This window comes from Carettochelys insculpta, chromosome 2, assembly GCF_033958435.1.
Source record: "Carettochelys insculpta isolate YL-2023 chromosome 2, ASM3395843v1, whole genome shotgun sequence".
Lineage (NCBI taxonomy): Eukaryota > Metazoa > Chordata > Testudines > Carettochelyidae > Carettochelys > Carettochelys insculpta.
The window spans coordinates 218,543,462-218,562,872 of record NC_134138.1 but is presented as its reverse complement, the minus strand read 5'-3'; the positions used below and the strand labels follow the sequence as shown (position 1 = coordinate 218,562,872).

At 44.2% G+C, this 19,411-nt stretch overlaps 2 protein-coding genes across 2 annotated transcripts in view; one reads left to right on the top strand and one right to left on the bottom strand.

Annotated features, from left to right (window-relative positions):
- Positions 1–820: 820 nt before the first annotated feature.
- On the top strand, positions 821–13,114 carry MALSU1 (mitochondrial assembly of ribosomal large subunit 1). Its single transcript, XM_074984637.1, has 4 exons — positions 821–1,149; positions 6,187–6,365; positions 9,914–9,995; positions 11,572–13,114. Exons 1-4 carry the CDS (start codon positions 942–944, stop codon positions 11,727–11,729), a joined length of 627 nt encoding a protein of 208 aa, XP_074840738.1. The 5' UTR covers positions 821–941; the 3' UTR covers positions 11,730–13,114.
- Positions 13,115–14,906: 1,792 nt separating this feature from the next.
- Positions 14,907–19,411, bottom strand: part of IGF2BP3 (insulin like growth factor 2 mRNA binding protein 3) — a 187,652-nt gene continuing 183,147 nt past the window's right edge. Inside the window, exon 15 of the mRNA XM_074984636.1 lies at positions 14,907–17,617. Within this exon, the coding sequence (XP_074840737.1) occupies positions 17,516–17,617 (102 nt within the window). The 3' untranslated portion in view covers positions 14,907–17,515. The remainder of the gene's footprint in view (positions 17,618–19,411) is intronic.

Below are 19,411 nucleotides of genomic sequence, written 5' to 3'. Positions count from 1 at the left end.
GCACATCAAATCCATTTACAAAGTAAAAATAACATTCTTGTCTAATCTATTTGTATTTATTGTTTTCAGTGGATTTTAGGTACATTATATGTACCACGTGTGAACTGCACAAGTTGGGAACGTATCTTAAGCTAATCACATTATTCTTTATGGATAGTAACTCCCCTTTACAAGTCATTTCACTGTGAGTTGCATTAGTTAGGAATGTAACCTGGAGTTATAACAAGCCCATCACCCTCCCAGAGCCCGAAGCCTGTGCCCCTTCCTGCACCCCAACCCTCAGCTTGCACCCACATTCCGTGCCAGAGCCTGCACCCGAGCCTAACCTGCACGCACACTTCCTCCTGGGGCCCACGTCCCTTCCCCAGCCACATTCTCAACCAGAGCCTAAGGCAAATGGGGAGGGGACTTGGACCCGCTCGGGGCATCACGCACGTTTCTGCAAACCACCTGGATCCTTGGGCCGCGATGACTGCCGGCGTCCCTGGGCGGTCCGGCCAGGGGACCCGCCAGGCCGCGGGTTAGCGCAGTCACTGCGGGTTTGCAGCGGCCCGGCAGCCGTGTCCGCGCAGCGCAGGGCGCGTACTTTCCGCCCCTCTCGGGCCAGCTAAGGACAGAGCGGCACGGCGGCGTGCGGCGCTGCAGCTAGCGGGCGAGTCCAGGGCGGGTTGCCCCGCCGCGGGGGACGGGGAGTAGCTTTTGCGCAGATCACAGGCGGTAGCACCAGGCGGTGCCAGAGCCCCGGGGCAGCCCTCAGGCCGACCGAACGCCCAGTAAACCTCCCCCGCCCATCTCTGCGCACGCGCTTTCCTCCCCCGGCGTAGCCAGTCAGCGTCAGAGGCGGTGAGTGCAGCAGCCAATCACTGCGGCGGACCGCTCTTGCGGGGCGGGGTGTCTCGGAACGCTGTGGCCCCCTGCGGTCGGTGTAGCGTCCCAGCGCCATGTGGCGAGGCAGCCGCTGGCTGCTACGGCAGTTGCTGCCGGCATCGACGAGGGGGCGGTGGCTGCACCCTGCGTGGCCGGCCGGGGGGCCCGCTGTGCGCCGCGCTCCGGGCTGGGCAGAGTCGGCGTGGCGGGCTCTGGGCGGCGGGCCCAGCGCGGAGCTGCGGGCGGGCGGAGGAGCACCTGAGCAGGAGCGCAGAGCCCCAGGTACGGCGTCGAATGGGCTGGCCCGGCCGGGCCCGGCCCGCACCGGCACCGCGTGCTCCCTGCTGCCGCAGTCCCAGGCTGAATTTCCCGTCCCCTGCCCGGCGCGCCACCGTCGCTGCTGTGCCCCCACCCGGAGGTGCCCGGCGTGGGCAGCCCGAGCCCCTGTGCCCGGCAGGCTCAGGCTAGCGAGAGCCAGGCTTTCCCGTCCGTCCTCTTAGCTCCGGGGCGCGTCCGGGAAGGTGTGCGCCAGCAACCTCGGTCCCCGGCGGGTGGGGGAAGTGGGCGGGACCAGTCCATGGAACTTCCTGGCGAGCCCGTTCACGTGCACATAAACCAATACAGCCCCACTGCCTTGCTGCAGCTGGCTCGGGGCTGTTCAGCTGCTCCATGCCCGTGAAAGTGCTTCTGTAACCGGAGTCTGCCCAGTAGCTCCTGGGCACCTTTAGGAGTAAGGCAGTGGGGGCACTCTTGAGTGTAAATGCAAATTGTTCTGATCTCTCTGTGGAAGAGGGAACAAAATCTTATGTCACTGCAGGGAGTGAGTGTAAATACTATCTGAAAAACAGGCCCCCCGCCCCGCCATGGGCTAATAAGTGAGGGGTAGTGTCTTTCTTTCTCCTTTTCTAGAGTAAACCCTGACAGCTGTCTAAACACATGCAGGGCTGGTGGTCTCACTTGATTCTGCCTGTGACATGCATGACTGTAGCTTATAAATTAATTCTGAGCCTGAGAATCTTCAGTGGGATCACATGTACTGCTGCTTGTCACTTAATGCCATTAAGAGATCCTTCTTCCAATAAAGCCCAGCATTTCCCTGCTAGGAATTCAATACCCATTCAAAATTGTTTTTGTAAATAAGTAAAAGGATTACCAAGACTCTCCAACACCACCTCAGATAAAAATAGTTTCATAGTAGACCCTCAAGATTCTGCAAGTTTTGTCATGAAAGTACAACAAAACCAAAGGTGGTCCTCACAGGAACAGATTTACACAGACACACCCCTTGAACCCAAACCAGGTTTATTCTACCTGTTACCCAAGATCTATAAACCTGGGAATCCCGGAAGCCCCATTATGTCAGGCATTGGCACCCTCACCACAGGATTATCTGGATATGTGCACTCTCTACTTAGATCCTATGCTACAGCACCCCCAGCATTCTTCAAGATACCACTGACTTCCTCAGGAAACTACAATCCATTGGTGACCTTCCTGAAAACACCATCCTGGCCACCATGGATCTAGAGGCCTTTTACATCAATATCCCACATGAAGATGGACTCCAAGCGGTTAGGAACATTATCCCTGATGAGACCGACGCAAAAATGGTGGCGGAGCTTTGTGACTTTGTCCTCACCCACAACTATTTCAGATCTGGGGACAAATTATACCTTCAAATCAGTGGCACTGTTATGGGCACCTGCATGGCTCCGCAGTATGCCAACATTTTTATGGCTGACCTGGAACAACGCTTTCTCAATTCTCGTTCCCTAGCGCTCCTCCTCTACCTGCGCTACATTGATGATGACTTCATCATCTGGACCCATGTGAAGGAAGCTCCTGAAGAGTGCCACCATGATTTCAACAGTTTCCACCCCACCATCAACCTTAGCCTGGACAGTCCACCCAAGAGATTCACTTCCTGGACACTACTGGGCAGATAAGCATAGTGGTCCATGGGTTTTCACTAGAGGGTGGTATTTATGTGACCATCGCTTATCTACACACCTCCAGCTTCCATCCAGGACATACTACACGCTCCATTGTTTACAGCCAGGCACCTAAGGTACAACCATATTTGGTCTGATCCATCAGACAGAGACAAACATCTACAAGACCTTTATCAAGTTTTCCTCAAACTGCAATACCCACCTAAGGAAGTGAGGAAATAGAGCCAGGCGGGTACCCAGAAGCTACCTGCTGCAAGACAGGTCTCGCAAGGAAAACAAGAGAACACCACTGACCATCACATACAGCCCCCACCGTGATCTTTCACTCTCACAGACCTTGGGAGGCAGGCCTGTCCTCGCCTATAGACAGCCTGCCAACCTTAAAGAAATCCTTGCCAGCCACTACAAATCACAAACCGATAATTGTAAGCCTGGAACCAGCTCCTGCAACAGTCCTCGCTGCCAACTGTGATCGCATATCTACACCAGTGACATCATCACAGGACCTAACATCAACCATACCATCAGGGGCTCCTTTAGCTCTACATCTAGTAATGTATGCCAGCAGTGCCCAGCTGCAATTTATATTGGCCAAACTGGACAGTCTGTCTGTAAAAGAATAAATGGACATAAATCAGACATCAGGAATGGTAATGTACAGAAGCCTGCAGGGGAACACTTCAATCTCCCTGGACACTCAGTGGCAGATTTAAGGGTGACAGTTCTGAAACAAAAAAAATTTAAAAATCAGATGGAGAGAGAAATCTCCGAACTGCAATTTATTTGCAAATTTAACTCCATTAACCAAGGATTAAAGAGAGACTGGGAGTGGCTCGCAGCTTACAAAGGCAGCTTCTCTGCCCTGGGTGTTAATATCTCCCCATTAGGCTCTGACAATGGGTCACATCCCCCTGACTGATCTGACTTGTTTTTTCCTCTTTTGATAAGTACTATTGAAACTGGGCCATTTCCACCTTGCTGAATAGACCTTGTCAGCTCTGGCCCTCCCTCTTACTGGGACTCCACTCTTGAAATACCCTTCTCAAACCACCCCCTCACTCATGCATCTGATGAAGCAGTTCTTTGCCCATGAAAGCTTATGCTCCAAAATATCTGTTAGTCTATAAGGTGCCACAGGACTTCTTGTTGTTGTCCTTCGACTTGTGACTCTTGACTTTGTGACACAAAATTATTCCCACCCAGGTAAGCTAGTGATGCAGGCTTAAAATAGAACACCAGAGAAAAGAACAAAAATCCACTCTTTCCTGAAGTCAAAGGTCCTCTTCGTCCATTGAATACAAATCTTTTCAGCTGATTTGTATTTAATGTTATAAACTCTGATTTCTGCTGAGTACAGGCGCTTCAAGCTAGCAGAAAAGTGGGGGAGGAGAGATCAAAACACTGTTGGAGCATTCTGGTTCCAGTTAAATATAGCTCTTGGTGCAGTATACATACCTCTACCAAGTTGTTTCACACATCTCTGCTGAAGGAGAAGAGGATAAACTCTTCTGCCAAAGACGTAAGCCAGTTCTTCCCAGGAGGCTATTGTTGGTTTAGTATCAGTGAGTGGAGGACATCAATGAGAGAGAGAGAGAGAGAGAGAGAGAGAGAGAGTGACTTCTGTATTTGCAAAACTTATGTATACTCACATAAAATTCAGTGTTTCTACACTTGCCATTCATTATAGCTTATTTTTCTTAAGCAGTGTTTCCCAAAGTATGGTACACAAAAGGATTTCAAGGGGTACGTGGCAAAAAAATAAATTACTAAAAATCAGATTAGCACTGGTATGGCTCTGGGAGAGGGGTATGCCAATAAGGCTGAAGTCCCAAAAGGGGCATGCAAATATTTTAAGTTTGGAAAACACTGCTCCTAAGGAATAAGTCGGGTGTCTGCATTATGAGCTTGCTGGTCTAGCTGTGTCAGCAAAGCTAGAGTAGATCTGTCTGTAGCAGCTATTGTGGTTGTGTGCCCGGAGGTTCATGTGTGTGTTTGTTTTACAGGCCTCCAAACATTTTCATATCTACAAATTTTTCTATTATATACATCTAATTAATGCCCCCTTATTCGGCTTTTTCTCTGTATTGAAGCTGGGGGATGATGAATACAAACTCAACAAAGGGGAAGGGGCATGACACCTTATTGGCAAGGAGAAACAGACTTTGCCCTACCTAATTAGGTCTTCGCTACATTCACTTTTGTGCTGGTGGCAATGCTGTCTTCAAAGCTGGGCTCCTGAGCATTCTTCAGATGCTCAATTTTGTGAAAGTGAGTCTTTCCTATTATAGCCAGATTTCACTGGGGAGATCAGATTTCATGGTTTGTGGTGTGTTTTTCATGGCTGTGAATTTTGGTAGGGTCCTGTTTATAAGATTGCTTGTTTCCACACACTGCATATTCTGCTAGGTCAGGTTTTATGTTTGTCCTACTTAGGCTTTTATAGTGCACTTGCTTTTGTGTCTGTCTCCTCCTCACAGGCGTTTCACAACTTGTTGACAAGCATTATTCTGTAATATTTATGTTCCAAATAGTGACTTTAGGCATCTTTTGTTAAGTCTGACAGTTCACCTAAAGTGGCTATGTATTTTAATATGCCTTGTGTACAATAGCTCCTCAGAGGTGTGAACACCTCAGGAATGGAAATTGTTTGTAACTCTGAGAGGTTCCTAACTCTGGGAGGTGGGGAAAAAAAGAATGGCTGTTCTTATGCAAGTTTATACCTCAATATTAACTTAGTACAACTTTGAAACTTTAGTATGCAGAAGAAAAATGTGAATTTTAACTATCTTAATGTAAATGAAACAGGCACAGATTTTCTTTATCATGTCATCTTAGACACTTTATTTAAAAATAGTTTTGTATTTTCTCAGTACTGTTTGAGGAGTAAAGGGACTTCGAAGTACCAGCGGGTGAGCCACAGCTAGATGCAACCTGGCACTTCGAAGTTTAACACTTCAAAGTTGCCGCAGGAGGCGGGGTGGGGGGGAGGGGGATTTGCTTAGTGAAGTGCTGCATGTGCACCGCAACACTTCATTAATAAACCCCCACCACCCTACTTACCATGTTCCCTTCGAAGTAGGGAGCTAGTGTAGACAAGCCCTATGGGTCCTACATAAATAACTTGTCTAGTAACAGTAAGCATCTGTTCAGTTTGTTTTAACTTCCAGGAGTTTTTTTCCTTGGGCAACTGGAGTTCACATATCCATCCTTGTTTTTTAGTATCAGCTCAGTTTCCAGAATGGACAGCTACCCTAGATTTGTAATTTAGTTCCTTCTCACTCTTCATGTTTTTCCAGTAAGCTTAAGTAGACAGCTTTTGTAATTTGTTTTAAAAGAAAAATCACAACATAAAATCTTTTTGTTTCAGGTCATGCTGTATCCAAGTTCAATATTGATTTTATCGTAGCTCTACTGAGGCAAGAAAATGCTGGCAACATTTGTGTCATCCAGTTGCCTCCAGAAATGAGATACAGTGATTATTTTATAATTGCCAGTGGTTCCTCTCCAAGACATCTTCACGCTATGGCACACTACGTGCTGAAAATGGTAGGAAAATTTCCACACTTAATTTGCTTTAGACTCTGAGCAGCAGTTTTAACCTGAAATGCATGTTATAAAGTTTAATTTTTGCTTTTGCGCATATAGCCTTCTCTCTGATCAGCTGTCAAAGCAACTACCAGACAAGGCGAGACATTCATTCTTCTTTTGCAGCGTTACCCTTTCTACAAAAAGGAACTGTTGAAACTTAGCTGTTTTTCTTTAGGTAAGGAAATAAAATTGCAGGGATAAACTGTAAATGGACGGCTCTCTTTACCAGGCTGGATGATGACTGCAGTGCAGTTTTGGGGCATGAGAGTCTGGGGTCCTAATACAGATAAGATGGTAACAGGGAGGTGGTGATCATTGTTCTGGTTATATTTGACATCCTGGAATGTTTAAAATACAGTTGAGTGCTCTAAGCATAAATGGCTCTATTACTCACACTGTAGTTCTTTGAAGGAAGGCCTGGTCTTAAACACGTGACTAGATTGTCTCTTTTGGTGTGGGGAGGAGAGCAACAGCAGCATGGAGTTGCCTGTTTCCCCTGACCCAAGAGCCACCCGGGGACCAGGCATGTGGCTGTCTGCATCAGACTCACCCTAAACCCTGCAGTGTGATTTAGCCCTAACAGCCTCTGATTTGATTTTCCGTAAGAGTAGGTCGGCTGTTTAGGCCTCTTTCATAAAGCGTAACGCTTCCGTCTCTTTGTGAGAAGAGCTAAAAGCATTTGTATCAGAGGGGTAACTGTGTTAGTCTGTACCTGCAAAAACAACAAGAAGTTCTGTGGCACCTTATAGACCAACAGATTTTTGGAGCATAAGCTTTCTTGGGCAAAGACCCACTTTGTCAGATGCATTTTTGGGTCTTTGCCTACAAAAGTTTATGCTCCCAAAAATCTGTTCGTCTCTAAGGTGCCACAGGACTTCTCAGTGTAGCCTTTGGTTAGTGATGTAACAGTCATTGACTTTGGAAGGAGGATTCTGCAAACTAGTTTTGGATCTTACAGATTTCCCATCCATAACACCTAAAACCCTTTCTTTAGTGCCTGGTTCTCAGACACTTAATTCTGAGGACCACAGTGACAACTGCTCTTTTAGATCATCTTAAATTGAGTGCAGGGTACCTGTGAAGTCTGCACAATTCGTAGGATTCAGACAGCTCCTTTTCAGTGGCCATTGCTACAAAATTGCACATGCCAAGGTTTGCTTATGGGACTGAGTGTTGTGTCTGCCTGGAAAGAAAAGGAGAGTGAGCAGCCGTCCTCTGTTAGTTATCTCAATGACACATCTTAGTCTTTCTCAGTGCATGCCCTGTGTAGCCTAGCTGCTCAGTGGGGTTATTCTGACTGGATTTTTGTATTGAAAACAAAGATGGGGTTGCACAAGCTTATAGCAATACAGATCCACCCAAGAGATCTACAGCCGCTGGAGTTGTTTCATGCCTTGCGAGAGCCTGGCTTGCTTTACTCATGCAGCCCAGTCCTCGCTGCTGAGCCTGCCAGTCAGAAGCATTGAAAAAATGAAGCAAAGTTTTCCTTCTCAGTAACTGTAGGATGGGTTTCTCAGAATCATGTCTTTTTCTCTGACATGATCACTTCAGCATTTGGGCTCCTCGTAATGCCTCTCTCTTCACCTGTTACGTGCGCCACCAACACAAACAAGCCAAATTGTGGGCGCCTAAGTGGCTGGGTGGTGTTTGTCTCTCTCCTGGGCGGCTGCACAGGTGCTTATAGGGAATACTGTTGCTGCCCCCTGCTTTCATTTAGCTAAAAATTCCAAGCATTTCAACAGCTAAAGCCCACCTGGCAATATATAAAAGGTGTATGAACTCAAACCAGGGAAAGGGCTTAGTCTTTTACTAAGGCGTGGTGTACCACTTACTTTTACTTCCAGGTTTAGCTTCTAAGTTTTCAGCCCAGGGCCTTTCCCCTCTTGAGTGTCTGTATGCTGCCAAAAGCACTCCCTTGGCTGTGTGGTATTTCCCTATTGGAGGACCACCAGCTATCTAGCCAGCAGGGCCTTCCTGCTGACTGTCTCAGCACTGTTTGCAGATAATTGTTGTAATAAAGTAAGGGCAGAAGAGACCAGTGTAAACCTCCAGCCTGACCACCTGCATAAGCGGCTGAAGAATTTCACTATGCTGGGTCTGTACTAGACATAGAAGTTGAACACTGACGCACGGTTTTAGCTATACCAATTATAGCTAAAATCAATTTATCTGTGATTAACTTCCATGTCTAGCCACATAGTGGAAGGTCAAGGAAGGCATTTCTCCCTTTGACCTTCCTTATTCCTTGCCTCTCCTGAGAGGTACAGAGGTTGACCTTGAAGTCATTTTGCGCATACATGAAATGAGGAAAAAAAAATACACATCTCAGAGCTGGAAAGGACCTTGGGAGGTAATTGAATCCAGTCCCCTGCTCTCTTGGAAGGACCAAGCACCATCCCTAACTTTTTTTTTTTTCGTTGAACTACATCCTACATTTTAGAAGGGCATCCAGACTCCAGATGGAGATTTTACCATGTTCTTTGATCAGCTGTTCCAATGAGTAGTTTTGCTCATTGCTAGTGTACACATCTTATTTTCCATTTACATTTTTCTACCATTAACTTCTGGTCATCGGATATTTTATGTCTTTGGGTATGTCTACACAACAGCCTTATTTCAAAATAACACAGCTACACACACAAATGCATTTTCAAACAGCAGTGAGCTATTCTGAAATACATTGTTTCCTGTGGGGAAATGGGCCCCGGGGTGCACAGCATGATCGGTTGCTGGGTCTCATTCATCCATTATTTAAAATGTGGTTTTTTTTTTTGGGGGGGTATTCATATTTGTACCACTTAAAAGCGTTTACATTCTACAGACTTTTTTTTTTTTTTTTTACACTGGCCGAAAGGGATGTTTTTTGCATATGAACGTAGCCAAAATTTTCATAGACTTTGATTACATCAGATGTGTGTGAGGGGAGGGGGTGTCCCTGCTAATTGCAGAGTTGAAAAGTGGGCCCACCTTAAAAAGCTTGTTCACCCCCAGTCTACACACACAGACTATTTTGAAATAGAGGTATTGGATGCACTGTGGTTTATTTTGAAATAGATATTAAGCCAGGGAATAGTGCCTATTTCAAAATAGGCGCTATTCCTCATAGAATGAGGTTTACAAATTTTGAAATAAGCCAACCATTATTTAGAAATAGCAGTTGTCGTGTAGACACTAGGATAGTTATTGTGAAATAACTTTTGCTATACTGACATACTTTTTGTCTGTTAGATAAGAGTCTCAGGCAGTTCATTATGATAATCTTTTTAACTTCCTTTTAGTCAGCAAACTGGATGAAGCTCTTTGAAAGGGGGTGTGGTACTCTTCCAAATTTTAATATTTCTCTGAAAAGACACCAAAACTGGGTATCATATGCTAATAGCCATCTCCATGACATTCCACATTGATTCCTTAGGCAATTTATCAGGCTTGGGCTGCCTAATAGGCTTCAACACTTTAGAATGGACATTTGGAAGTAGGTCTTCATCCTGATTTTCTGCTTTTTACAGTACAAACAGATGAAACAAGAAACAGATCCTTATGTTCCAATCGAAGGGAAAGATACAGATGACTGGCTGTGCATTGATTTTGGTAAATATTTATTTCACAGCTGCTAGTTCCATGTGATCTATATATTGAAGGAAGCATTTTACTGGTAAAATCTAATTGCTGCACATAGGTCCTAATATTTAGCTCCTCTGTATCTCCAAGTGTAACATTGTTGCCTGTATATCAAGTCCTCTCCTTTTAAGTTTTACACAAGAGGAATATGGCATCCAACACCTCGGCATAACAATTTGACATTAGCTAAAAATAGTTCTTAATTCTCAAGTGTGATGCTTTTCTCTAAAAATGTTATTTTCATTGTTTACATCCTATTTCTCAGTTGCTGTGTTTTTGCCCACATTGACAGTACTAAACTCAGACTAGGTTCTGGCTAACAGACCTAATACTACTGGAGTTTCCCTGTGAATGTGTTCAGGGGAGGAACCAGATCTATCAGTTTTAAAAGCTGTGTGTCAAAGTATGCAACAATGAATTGATAATTAAGAGCCTAGTCTAAGCAAACTTTGTTACCTTAGAGTACAACTCCACAGATTGCTAGTTGGGTGTTGGCTTTACATGTTGTTCCTGGACAATAGTACAGTAGTGAGACAAACACTAATACAATGAGATTGAGCTCTGAAATCAGTGACCAGAAGTTGGACATGTGCTTTCAAAAGTGTCTTATGCTGAGAAATGAGTCCTTCCTTACATACTGGGTAGTGGTTTCTTATTGACTTAATTTATTTGTGCTACTCATTGTCACAAAGGATTTCTGTTCAAAATGAAGGAACTTTTCCCTGTGTGACTTTATCTGGCAGCTGAATATGTAACTTCTTTGCTGTCACAGTCTTGGGAGTCTCTCATTTTCAGGTGTTAAGTGTGATCAGAACTTTGTCTCTCTCCCTGCTGTAGGCTTCTGCAAGCCAACTGAACAGCCTAAAGAGGACAGAGGGTTTTTACAGAAGTTACTGGGGATGTGTTATTCTGAGTCTAACTACAGGTTTACTTTTAAACTTCACTGCCAAGATTATTCCACTTTGTAGACTTACAAAACACTGGTGTGTTTATATAAGTACGATTCTGGCATTAGTGTGTGCTTAGTGTTGCAGAGGAAGTTGCCTGGCTTTCCAAGTTCTCACAATAGATCGAAACCTACATAACGTGGTGGAACTTTATATTCTGAATGGATGTTTTGTTCAATACATACACACAACCCTCCCCACAGAGATGAGTTTTTAATCAGTGGAAGTTAGTCATAGTTTTCCTTCTAAACTGGACATTCTCATAACATACCAGCATCCTCAGGAACACTTGTAAATACAGAACGGGTAGTACAGGTTACCTTTGGGGGGGTTTTGTTGAATGCATTATACTAGTGTTAGACAAAGATGGATAGGGCTGTGTTCCACTGAAGCTAAATTCTTCTGTAAATTACAGAGTGCAGCATACCATGGCAGTGAAGAGATTGTGGAAGCTTAATGCATGTCAACAAAATCTTTATACTGCATGTAAAATTTAACCTATACTTCGTTTGAATTTCATCTAGCAATAAGCAAGCCTACACTTGTAAATGGCAGTGGTCCATTTTATCTTGTTTACTGTGTCTTTCTGTCCTGTACAGGTAGCATCGTGATCCATTTTATGCTTCCAGAGACACGCGAGATTTACGAGTTGGAAAAGTTATGGACTCTGCGTTCATATGATGACCAGTTAGCACAGATGGTTCCGGAGTCACTACCAGAAGACTTCATATTTGGCCTCACTCACCAACAGCAGTGATCACAATCTTTCCTTTCATAAAAGGAACACATGGAAATACCACAAATAGAGCAGTCACCCCTTCAAGATTAAAAGACTGAAACAAGAAACATCTTCAGCTGCTTCTTGTAAGGAATGTCCCACCTGTGCTGTGCAATTAGTGAAGGCCTGGACTTAAGGCATCATGGCCTGTAGGACATGGAGTATCTAATTGCCATGGTTTAGAATTGTAGGTGCTATGATTCAAGTTGTTAAGTGTTTGAGAGGATGCCAGCCTCCTTTATCTTCCAGACATTCAGGGGGACCTTGTGACTGAAGAGGTTGGCATCTCACTTGTAGCTGAAAGTATCCTGAGTTAGAGGGAGGAATAGCAGCAAAGTGAATAGTACCGACAGCAAGCATGAGACTCAGTTTAAAAGTAACTTCAGGAACAATACATGCCCCTGAGTCTTCTCATCAGTGGTTGATTTTAAATACAGAAAAGTATTTGCCCTGCTGTTGCTCTGTGAAAATCTCACTCTACTTTAATAATCAAGGTATTATATAAATTACATGGGTTTGAAAGTTAGTTAATTTGTCTCTAGCACCCTTTACTGGCATAGATACATCATGAGCAGAGCCCAGCCTGGTTTGTTTCCCCTACTTGTACTTTAACCTCAAATCAGCGTAATAGTGAAAAGGGCTTATTTACACTCCTTGCATGGGGCAAGCTAAGGGTGATTCCATAGCACTATAGAACATGCGATGCACTCAGCATGAAAGTGTATGCTGATGCTCGGCTATTTGAAATGTTTTCTGAGAGTGGCCAGCTAGAGTGCTGTTGGTGTGTAAGCTGGCTTGCTGTGCAGTGCCTGATTTCCAAAGGGAGTTTTGTGACAAAGTAAGGAGCTGTTGTACCTAACCCAAAACAGCTCCTGCTGCGTGCATCTTCTCAAATCCCCAAACCTTAAAAAAAATAATGTTCAGCAAAAGGAAGCAATCTGGAAATTGATGCTTACAACCACTCTGGCTCCTGTTGACCTTTGCACAGCTGATATGCCCAAGGTGGGGTTTGGCCACTGATTGATAGGAGAGAAGTAAAGAGGAGATGGACCAGTGCTGTTAAACTGGGCTAAAGAGGGTAAGTCAAGTCAGGGCAGAAAAAAAATTGATTGAGGGAAAAGCAACATTATAAATAGCTTAGAAACAAAAGCCCTTAGGTGCCACTTACGGTACAATTTGCTACACTGTAACAATGAGTTGAGGCTCACGGGTGCTCAGTCAACATGTTCTTCCACAATACTGCAAGTAGTGCTATGCTTTTCATAATATCCAGTCCAAAGAGATTTCAGATTCCTTACTGCGATAGTTGCCTTTTAATATTTTGTCAATAAAACTATTCTTATGTGAAACAAAATGAAGCAGAAATTTAATTCTCCCCACAAGGCACTGCCAGCTTTACTCAAAAGCATACAAAAGGGTAAGGCAAGAGCCCATGGACAGAACTAAGTACATGGAAATCTAGAGTACTAGTGCAAAGCTAACAGCTGGCTCTTAGCTCCATACAGTAGCACAAAGCCAGTACTGCAGGCAAACAAGTAGAAATCACACAAGGTCTATTTGCATTCAAAAGTTATGTAACTGTCAGCCTACACTGTAGCTGTACCACAAATGCAGTTTTGGAATGTACTTCGGGTAATCTGTCACATACCCAAGAGTTGATCATGCTGCTGGTAGCAGTGTCCATATCCCATGAAGGGGCAGAGTTCTAACCCCACATACCAGACAAATCATGGAGGGGTGAGGGGAAGAATAGTTACTGACCAAAACAAAAATCGGCCTCAAAAGTCATGAACACAGGAGCTCATGCTGTGCCTAACAGTAATCATTAAGTTTAACTTGAGAGACTATCACGATAACTCTCTAAGCAATGCTAAAGATGCCTTAGATTTTCTGTAATATGCTGAAAAGCCTGCAAGAAATATTACAACTGGTGACAAGACTGGTACACAAACTGAGTAGATATTACACTGAAATTTAGTAATAGCCAAATGTGCAGATTGGATGCCAAGAAAACCAGGTGCTATAGCCTGCCAGATCTACATAATTTTAGATGTATCTTTATGGCTACTTTAACACTTCGGCTTAGATCTTGCAGGATTCATACAAGAATTTTTACACTTGTTGTACTAGATTAGTAGTAAGGAGCGGAAGAGACATAAGTATTAGTAAATGGTTTGAGAAGCATAGAAAAGCCTCACCTAAAGATACATAAAATCATGTCCTGGAATCTTTGGCTGTTACATAATACAAAAATACTAACATAGCTTTGCCACTGAGATCAAAGTGCATGACCCAGGAAAAAAATCCATAACCCAAATGAGGAAGATTTTACTTTGTCTTTGGACTTGATAGGAATTCCGAGGAGGAGGTTTTTTTTTTGTGTTAAAAAAAAGAGGACAGTTGAAAATTACTAGTAATGGAAACCACAGTTATGTGAAAGATACCAGGAATTAATCATTTTCCTCGGTATCCTTTAGTGTGGCTACCATTATGCAAGAAGGAAAATCTGGGAATCTTTCCTCCTCCTAATAAGATGTTTGAGAAAACTAAACCTTGCTAAACAATTCTGCTTTTGCTTTGCAGCACAGCATGAAAAGTATTTTATTCTCTCATGCACACAAACAAAAAATCACTTGTTAATTCTCCATCAGTATTACCAGGAATTAAGCTTAAGTATCAGGGGTAGGTATGACCTCACAGAAACTGGTGGGAGGAGAAGAATGGGCTGTAGCTTGCCACTTTTGCACACAAGCATCACCAATTCCATCTGCCAGCCAAACGGTGGTGTTTGTATGTCTTGTTCACAATAAGAGGGTCAAAGTAGAACAGCAGCCCAAATGGCAGCTGCCAATAAGATGTCTAACTCCAAGTGGACAATCCTGATCTCCTTCCTAAGGGTTGTTCAAATACTTGTTGACATTCATGCACTTGGGTATGAGAGGCAGGCACGGAGCCTTTCCAAAAAGATCTAGGGAACCCAGAATGAAATTCCCCCACACTAAGAATGAAGCCATTAATTAGATGTACTGTGGGCAGTATAATATTTATATAGGGGAGGAAAGAAGAAAAAAATTACAAACCACACACACGAATGCTGGTGCTGGGGCCAGCCATGTGAAAAGTTCTGGCTGCATCAGACTGTTGGCTGCCCTAAAGGTTGGGGAATACCTGTGAACTGCTGCAGAGTTTATTAATAAAAATGACAAAGCCATAAAAAACCTGATCATTAGAGCAAAGTTAAATGCCTGCACAAGTCACATCACATCTTTAGTTTAAAAAATAAAACTCACACAATTATGTCTGAAGATAGGAGTTAAACTCTTTATTCCATTCAGAGGCATCTGGCAAGTGGAGCTGCGTTGGGGGGCACATTACAGATGAAAAATGATCCATACTTTGCGGATATTGAAATAATTTACAGTATTTACTTTCTAGCTATTCCCAAATACTCCAAATTACCAAGTCTCAATTGAAAATAAAAACATGATTTACCACACTAAGTATAGAAATTTTAGAGAGATGACAGTATTTAAATCAGCAGTTGTAAATGCATTGCCTAGTTGTAAAATAACTTGTATGGAAAATAAAGTCAAATCCTTCTCAAACGTTAAGAAAAAAAGGGTTGGACTTAGACTTAAGCCTCAACAGAAATTAGAATGTTATGACCTTTTATACTTCAGTAACTTTAAATTCATTGCAAGAAGAAATCCTCCTAAAGACTAGATGGTCACTGTCAAAAAAGGAAAAAGAAATCTTCATTTTTCTCTGCTAAAACTACAACATAAGTTTGTGGTTTTTAAACCAATTAGTAAAGAAGAGATGCAGGAAAAAACACATCAGACCATTTTCAAAAATTATCTAATCTGTACAACAATGATCTTTGGGAAAATTATCTATTCTATGAGAAATGCCTCTATTTCAATATGAATCTAAGAGGTAGATCAACAAAATGATGAAACAAATGTTTTTGCTAGTTGTGCCCCTCAAGTCAGTGCAGCATGGTGATTCTGATCATCTCATGCACAAAAACATCACACACACAAAAAAAAAAAAAGGTTCAGAGGTAATAGCATGGCTCTGTAGACCACACACATATGGGCGCGCACGCGCACACACACAGCAGTCTTTATGCACCATGTGTCGCCACATCTTTAAAACTGAGGTAGACTGAAGTTTATTGTAGAAACTTGAAGGTCTAATATTACCACAATCATTATTCAAATTACATTCTGAAATTAAAAAATTTGGTAGCTTTCCTGTTATCCCTGCCTTTTGACAATTTTTTTCTCCTCTCTTGAATGGTTGGGTGCAGAATGTGCATAAATCCTGCTGCATCTCTATAAGCCAGACTAGAGGTTGTTTTTATATCATTTAAAAACCTTCCAAGTGGCTTAGTGTGGCCCATAAACAGCGGCTGGATATGTAAACTTAGCCTTTCGTTATCTTTAAATGCGATCAAACAGCGTTTGACCTTCCCCCATCGTGGTAACTGAAAGCAGGATGATGCGATCTGCAGGAAGCCGAGACCCTATATGGCCTCAAAACTGATCCAGCAGATCAAGTATTCTATCAAACTGAAGATGAAGCTTGCTCTTTGAACAGGATGGCAAAGTCCAAATGGGCTGCAAATGTTTAAATGTAGCATTATTAGGTAGTGATGGTCAAAGGCACAAAGGGTTCATGCATTCAATCAAAGTAGCACAAAAATAATAAAAAAAATTCAGTCTCCTAATTTTTCCTTCAACCCCAGCCTCTTGCCATCACTTCCTTGTTCTGTTCCCAAAAAAGTACCGTCAAACTTTTTCATCCCATCTTAAAAGAAAAATAAACGGCATTGCTGCTATCAGAATGTTGGCATCCTTTGCTATCTTTTGAACATTCACTGAATTTTTTTTAAACAAATGATGGTGTTGAAACACACTCAGAAAATCTGAGGTTATACTTTTTTTTCCCATCTTACTCCCATCAGCCAGCAGCTAGAAGTATTCTACTATATCCCCTTACCCTACCCCCATCCCCAATAATTTTGTAGTACTCCTGGCTGGTGGCTGATCAAATTTTAATTTTTTTTTAAAAAAATAAAATGCTCAAGAGCTATTAGCTTTATAAAGTATACAAAAAAAAAGCGCAAAAAGGAACAATTTCTCATTGAGGTACTAAATGCCTGAGGTAGTTTAGTAAAATGCATATTTATCTTTTTATGCCCTGGCCAACACCATTCAACACTTCCCTTAGGTTATTCATGGCAGTGTTATGTAAAAACGCAACCAAATTTTTAAAAAAATGCCACTTGTTTAACATTGGTACTAACACTTAAACTCTTGTCAATACCCTTGCTCTATCCCTGCCCCACCCACTGAACCCACCCTCCAATTGTTTGTCTTTTACAACTGGACCTGTATGAGCAATGCCTTTTCTTTTTTTTTAAACCAGTGAACTCAGAAGAGGAAGCTTCATTAAACCAAGTTCTAAAATTGCTGGGGAATAATAAGAACAATAAAAAAGACTAACAAGTTTATGTTAAATTGTGAGAATAGAACAAAAGGGAAGTGAAGGGGTCTGTATTTTAAAGCTGGGTTTCAAAAGTTTGAGAGAGCCTAAAGAATACATTCTCAGAGACAGCGTTCAATGGTTGCCTGGTCCTCAAACAGGTGACTGGCTTGGTGAAGCTTCTGCATATAACTCCAACAGGTGTTCAAAACCTGTCTGTTACACAGTCTGTCTTTGGTCTGGCATCTGTCTCTGATGGGCCATTTCCTAAACCTTTATTTTCGTCTTGGCTGAGGCTGTCCACTTTGCGCTGTTTTTTGCTGTTGCTGCTGCCTTCTTACCTGAGCCAGTATTTCCTGAATTTTTCTCTGGGCAAGCTGCAGGAGACAAAAAGAAGAGACTGTTGCTATGCTGCACCTGCAACTTCTTACACTAGACTTGCTTGTTTCATTGTTAATGTTGTCCTTTTTCTCCTCTCACCATGATTTGTTTGTTGTGTGTTTCTGTTGTCTCTTATCCTATACATAGAACCCTGCAAACCCATGGGTATCTGCAGGCCATTTCACAGCTCGTGGCTTGCACAAAGATACAAATTTTGCATCCATACAGGGTTCTAGCAATCTTCCAACAATGAATAGGATGGGGCAAGATAGATGTGCCAGCCTGGGCCCAACCACAGGAGGTGTAAGGGATCCAGAAGATGGGCAGGGGTGAGGTGCAAGGGGTGGAACAGAGCTCTGACTGTGTCACACTCTCACCCAAACAGAGCGGCTATCGTCCAGCCCTCAGGCTGCACCTAGGGTTCCCAACTTTCTAAGTGCACAAAAGCAAACACCCTGGCCTGCCCTCCCCACACTCATTCCACCCCACTCCCTCTGTCACCCACCCTCACTCACTGATCTTCACCAAGCTGGATAGGGGCTTGGAGTGCTGAGGGGGCGCAGGGTGTAGCTGAACGTGGGGGCTCTAGAACAGAACTAGAATCTCCTGGCAAGGGTTGGGGTGTAGGAGGGGGCATGGGCTCTGGGATGGATCTGGCAATGAAAGGTTTGAGGTGCAGTAGGGGATTCCAGCCTGGGCCAGGACATTTGGAGTGTGTGGGGGCGTTACAGACTCTGCAGTAAGTGTGCAAACTCCAGCCTGGAGCCTGAAATGAGGGTTTTAGGGTGCTGAAGGGGGAGCCAGGCTGGGGCACAGGGTGAGGGACCTGGCTGAGGATTTCAGGGGTAGGAAGGGGCTCAAGGCTGAAGCCACAGGGTTCAGAGTGTGGGTAGGAGTCAGGACGCAGGAGGGAGTTCCGAGTGCAGGTTCCGGAAGGGGTTCTGAACTGGGGCAGCAGGATGGGGTGTGGACAGAGCTCACCTTGGGCAGCTCCCCTGAAGTGGCCACATGTCCCCTGGCTTCTCTGCCCACAGGCACTGCTCCTGTGGTCCCACTGGCTGCAGTTCCTGGTCAATGGGAACTGTGGAGACGGCAGTCGGTGTGGGGCAGCAGCAGCACAAAGATGCCACGTGATTGTCCCACCCCCTCCTCCCCAGTTAGGAGCCCTCTTGGCCAAGGTGCATGTAACCACTTCCTGGGAGGCATGCGTTGCCAGGTAGGGAGCCAGCCAGGCCTGTGCCAACCAAGTGGTGCCTAGCTCCAGCTTGGCTCTCTATCACGCCTGAGGTGGAAACGGCCTGCTAGCATTCTGGGAGTCCCCAGCTTGCTTAGCTGGAGGAGGAGAAGTACAACTTCCAGATGGGAGCACGATGCTGCTCCTGTGCAGTGAGCCATAGGCTGTTTGGAATGATGTGTCATTGTACTTTGAACAAGCAGGGGGCAATGGGAAGCACTGCGGGAGATTAGCTGTTGCCACTTCTGTCCTTGCAGCAGCAGCATGCACCACCACAGGGGCACGTGAGCGCTGCACACAAGGGCCCAGGACTGTACCCTCCCTGCCTAGTGGGGGACGAGGATGTTGCAGGGGCCAGAGCAAGTGACAGGGCAGTTGGTCTCCAGAGAAAAGAGGAGGGAGGCTGGGAATCAGGGGCTTGGCACAACCCTACGTTAGTGGTGCATAGTGAGCTGTGAGTAGGGCCCTGAAAATCTGCAGATAGCCACAAAAATGGCTTGAGTATCACCGGCTGGATGCGGAGACAAACTGTATCCATGTCGAGCTCTACGTACGG

What these genes read in the sequence shown, in the direction of transcription:
- MALSU1 (XM_074984637.1), top strand. Translation starts at nt 942, where the DNA reads ATGTGGCGAGGCAGCCGCTGGCTGCTACGGCAGTTGCTGCCGGCATCG. An exon ending in CACACTACGTGCTGAAAATG is followed by an intron (nt 6,366 to 9,913) that starts GTAGGAAAATTT and finishes TGCTTTTTACAG; the next exon opens with TACAAACAGATGAAACAAGA. An exon ending in CTGGCTGTGCATTGATTTTG is followed by an intron (nt 9,996 to 11,571) that starts GTAAATATTTAT and finishes TGTCCTGTACAG; the next exon opens with GTAGCATCGTGATCCATTTT.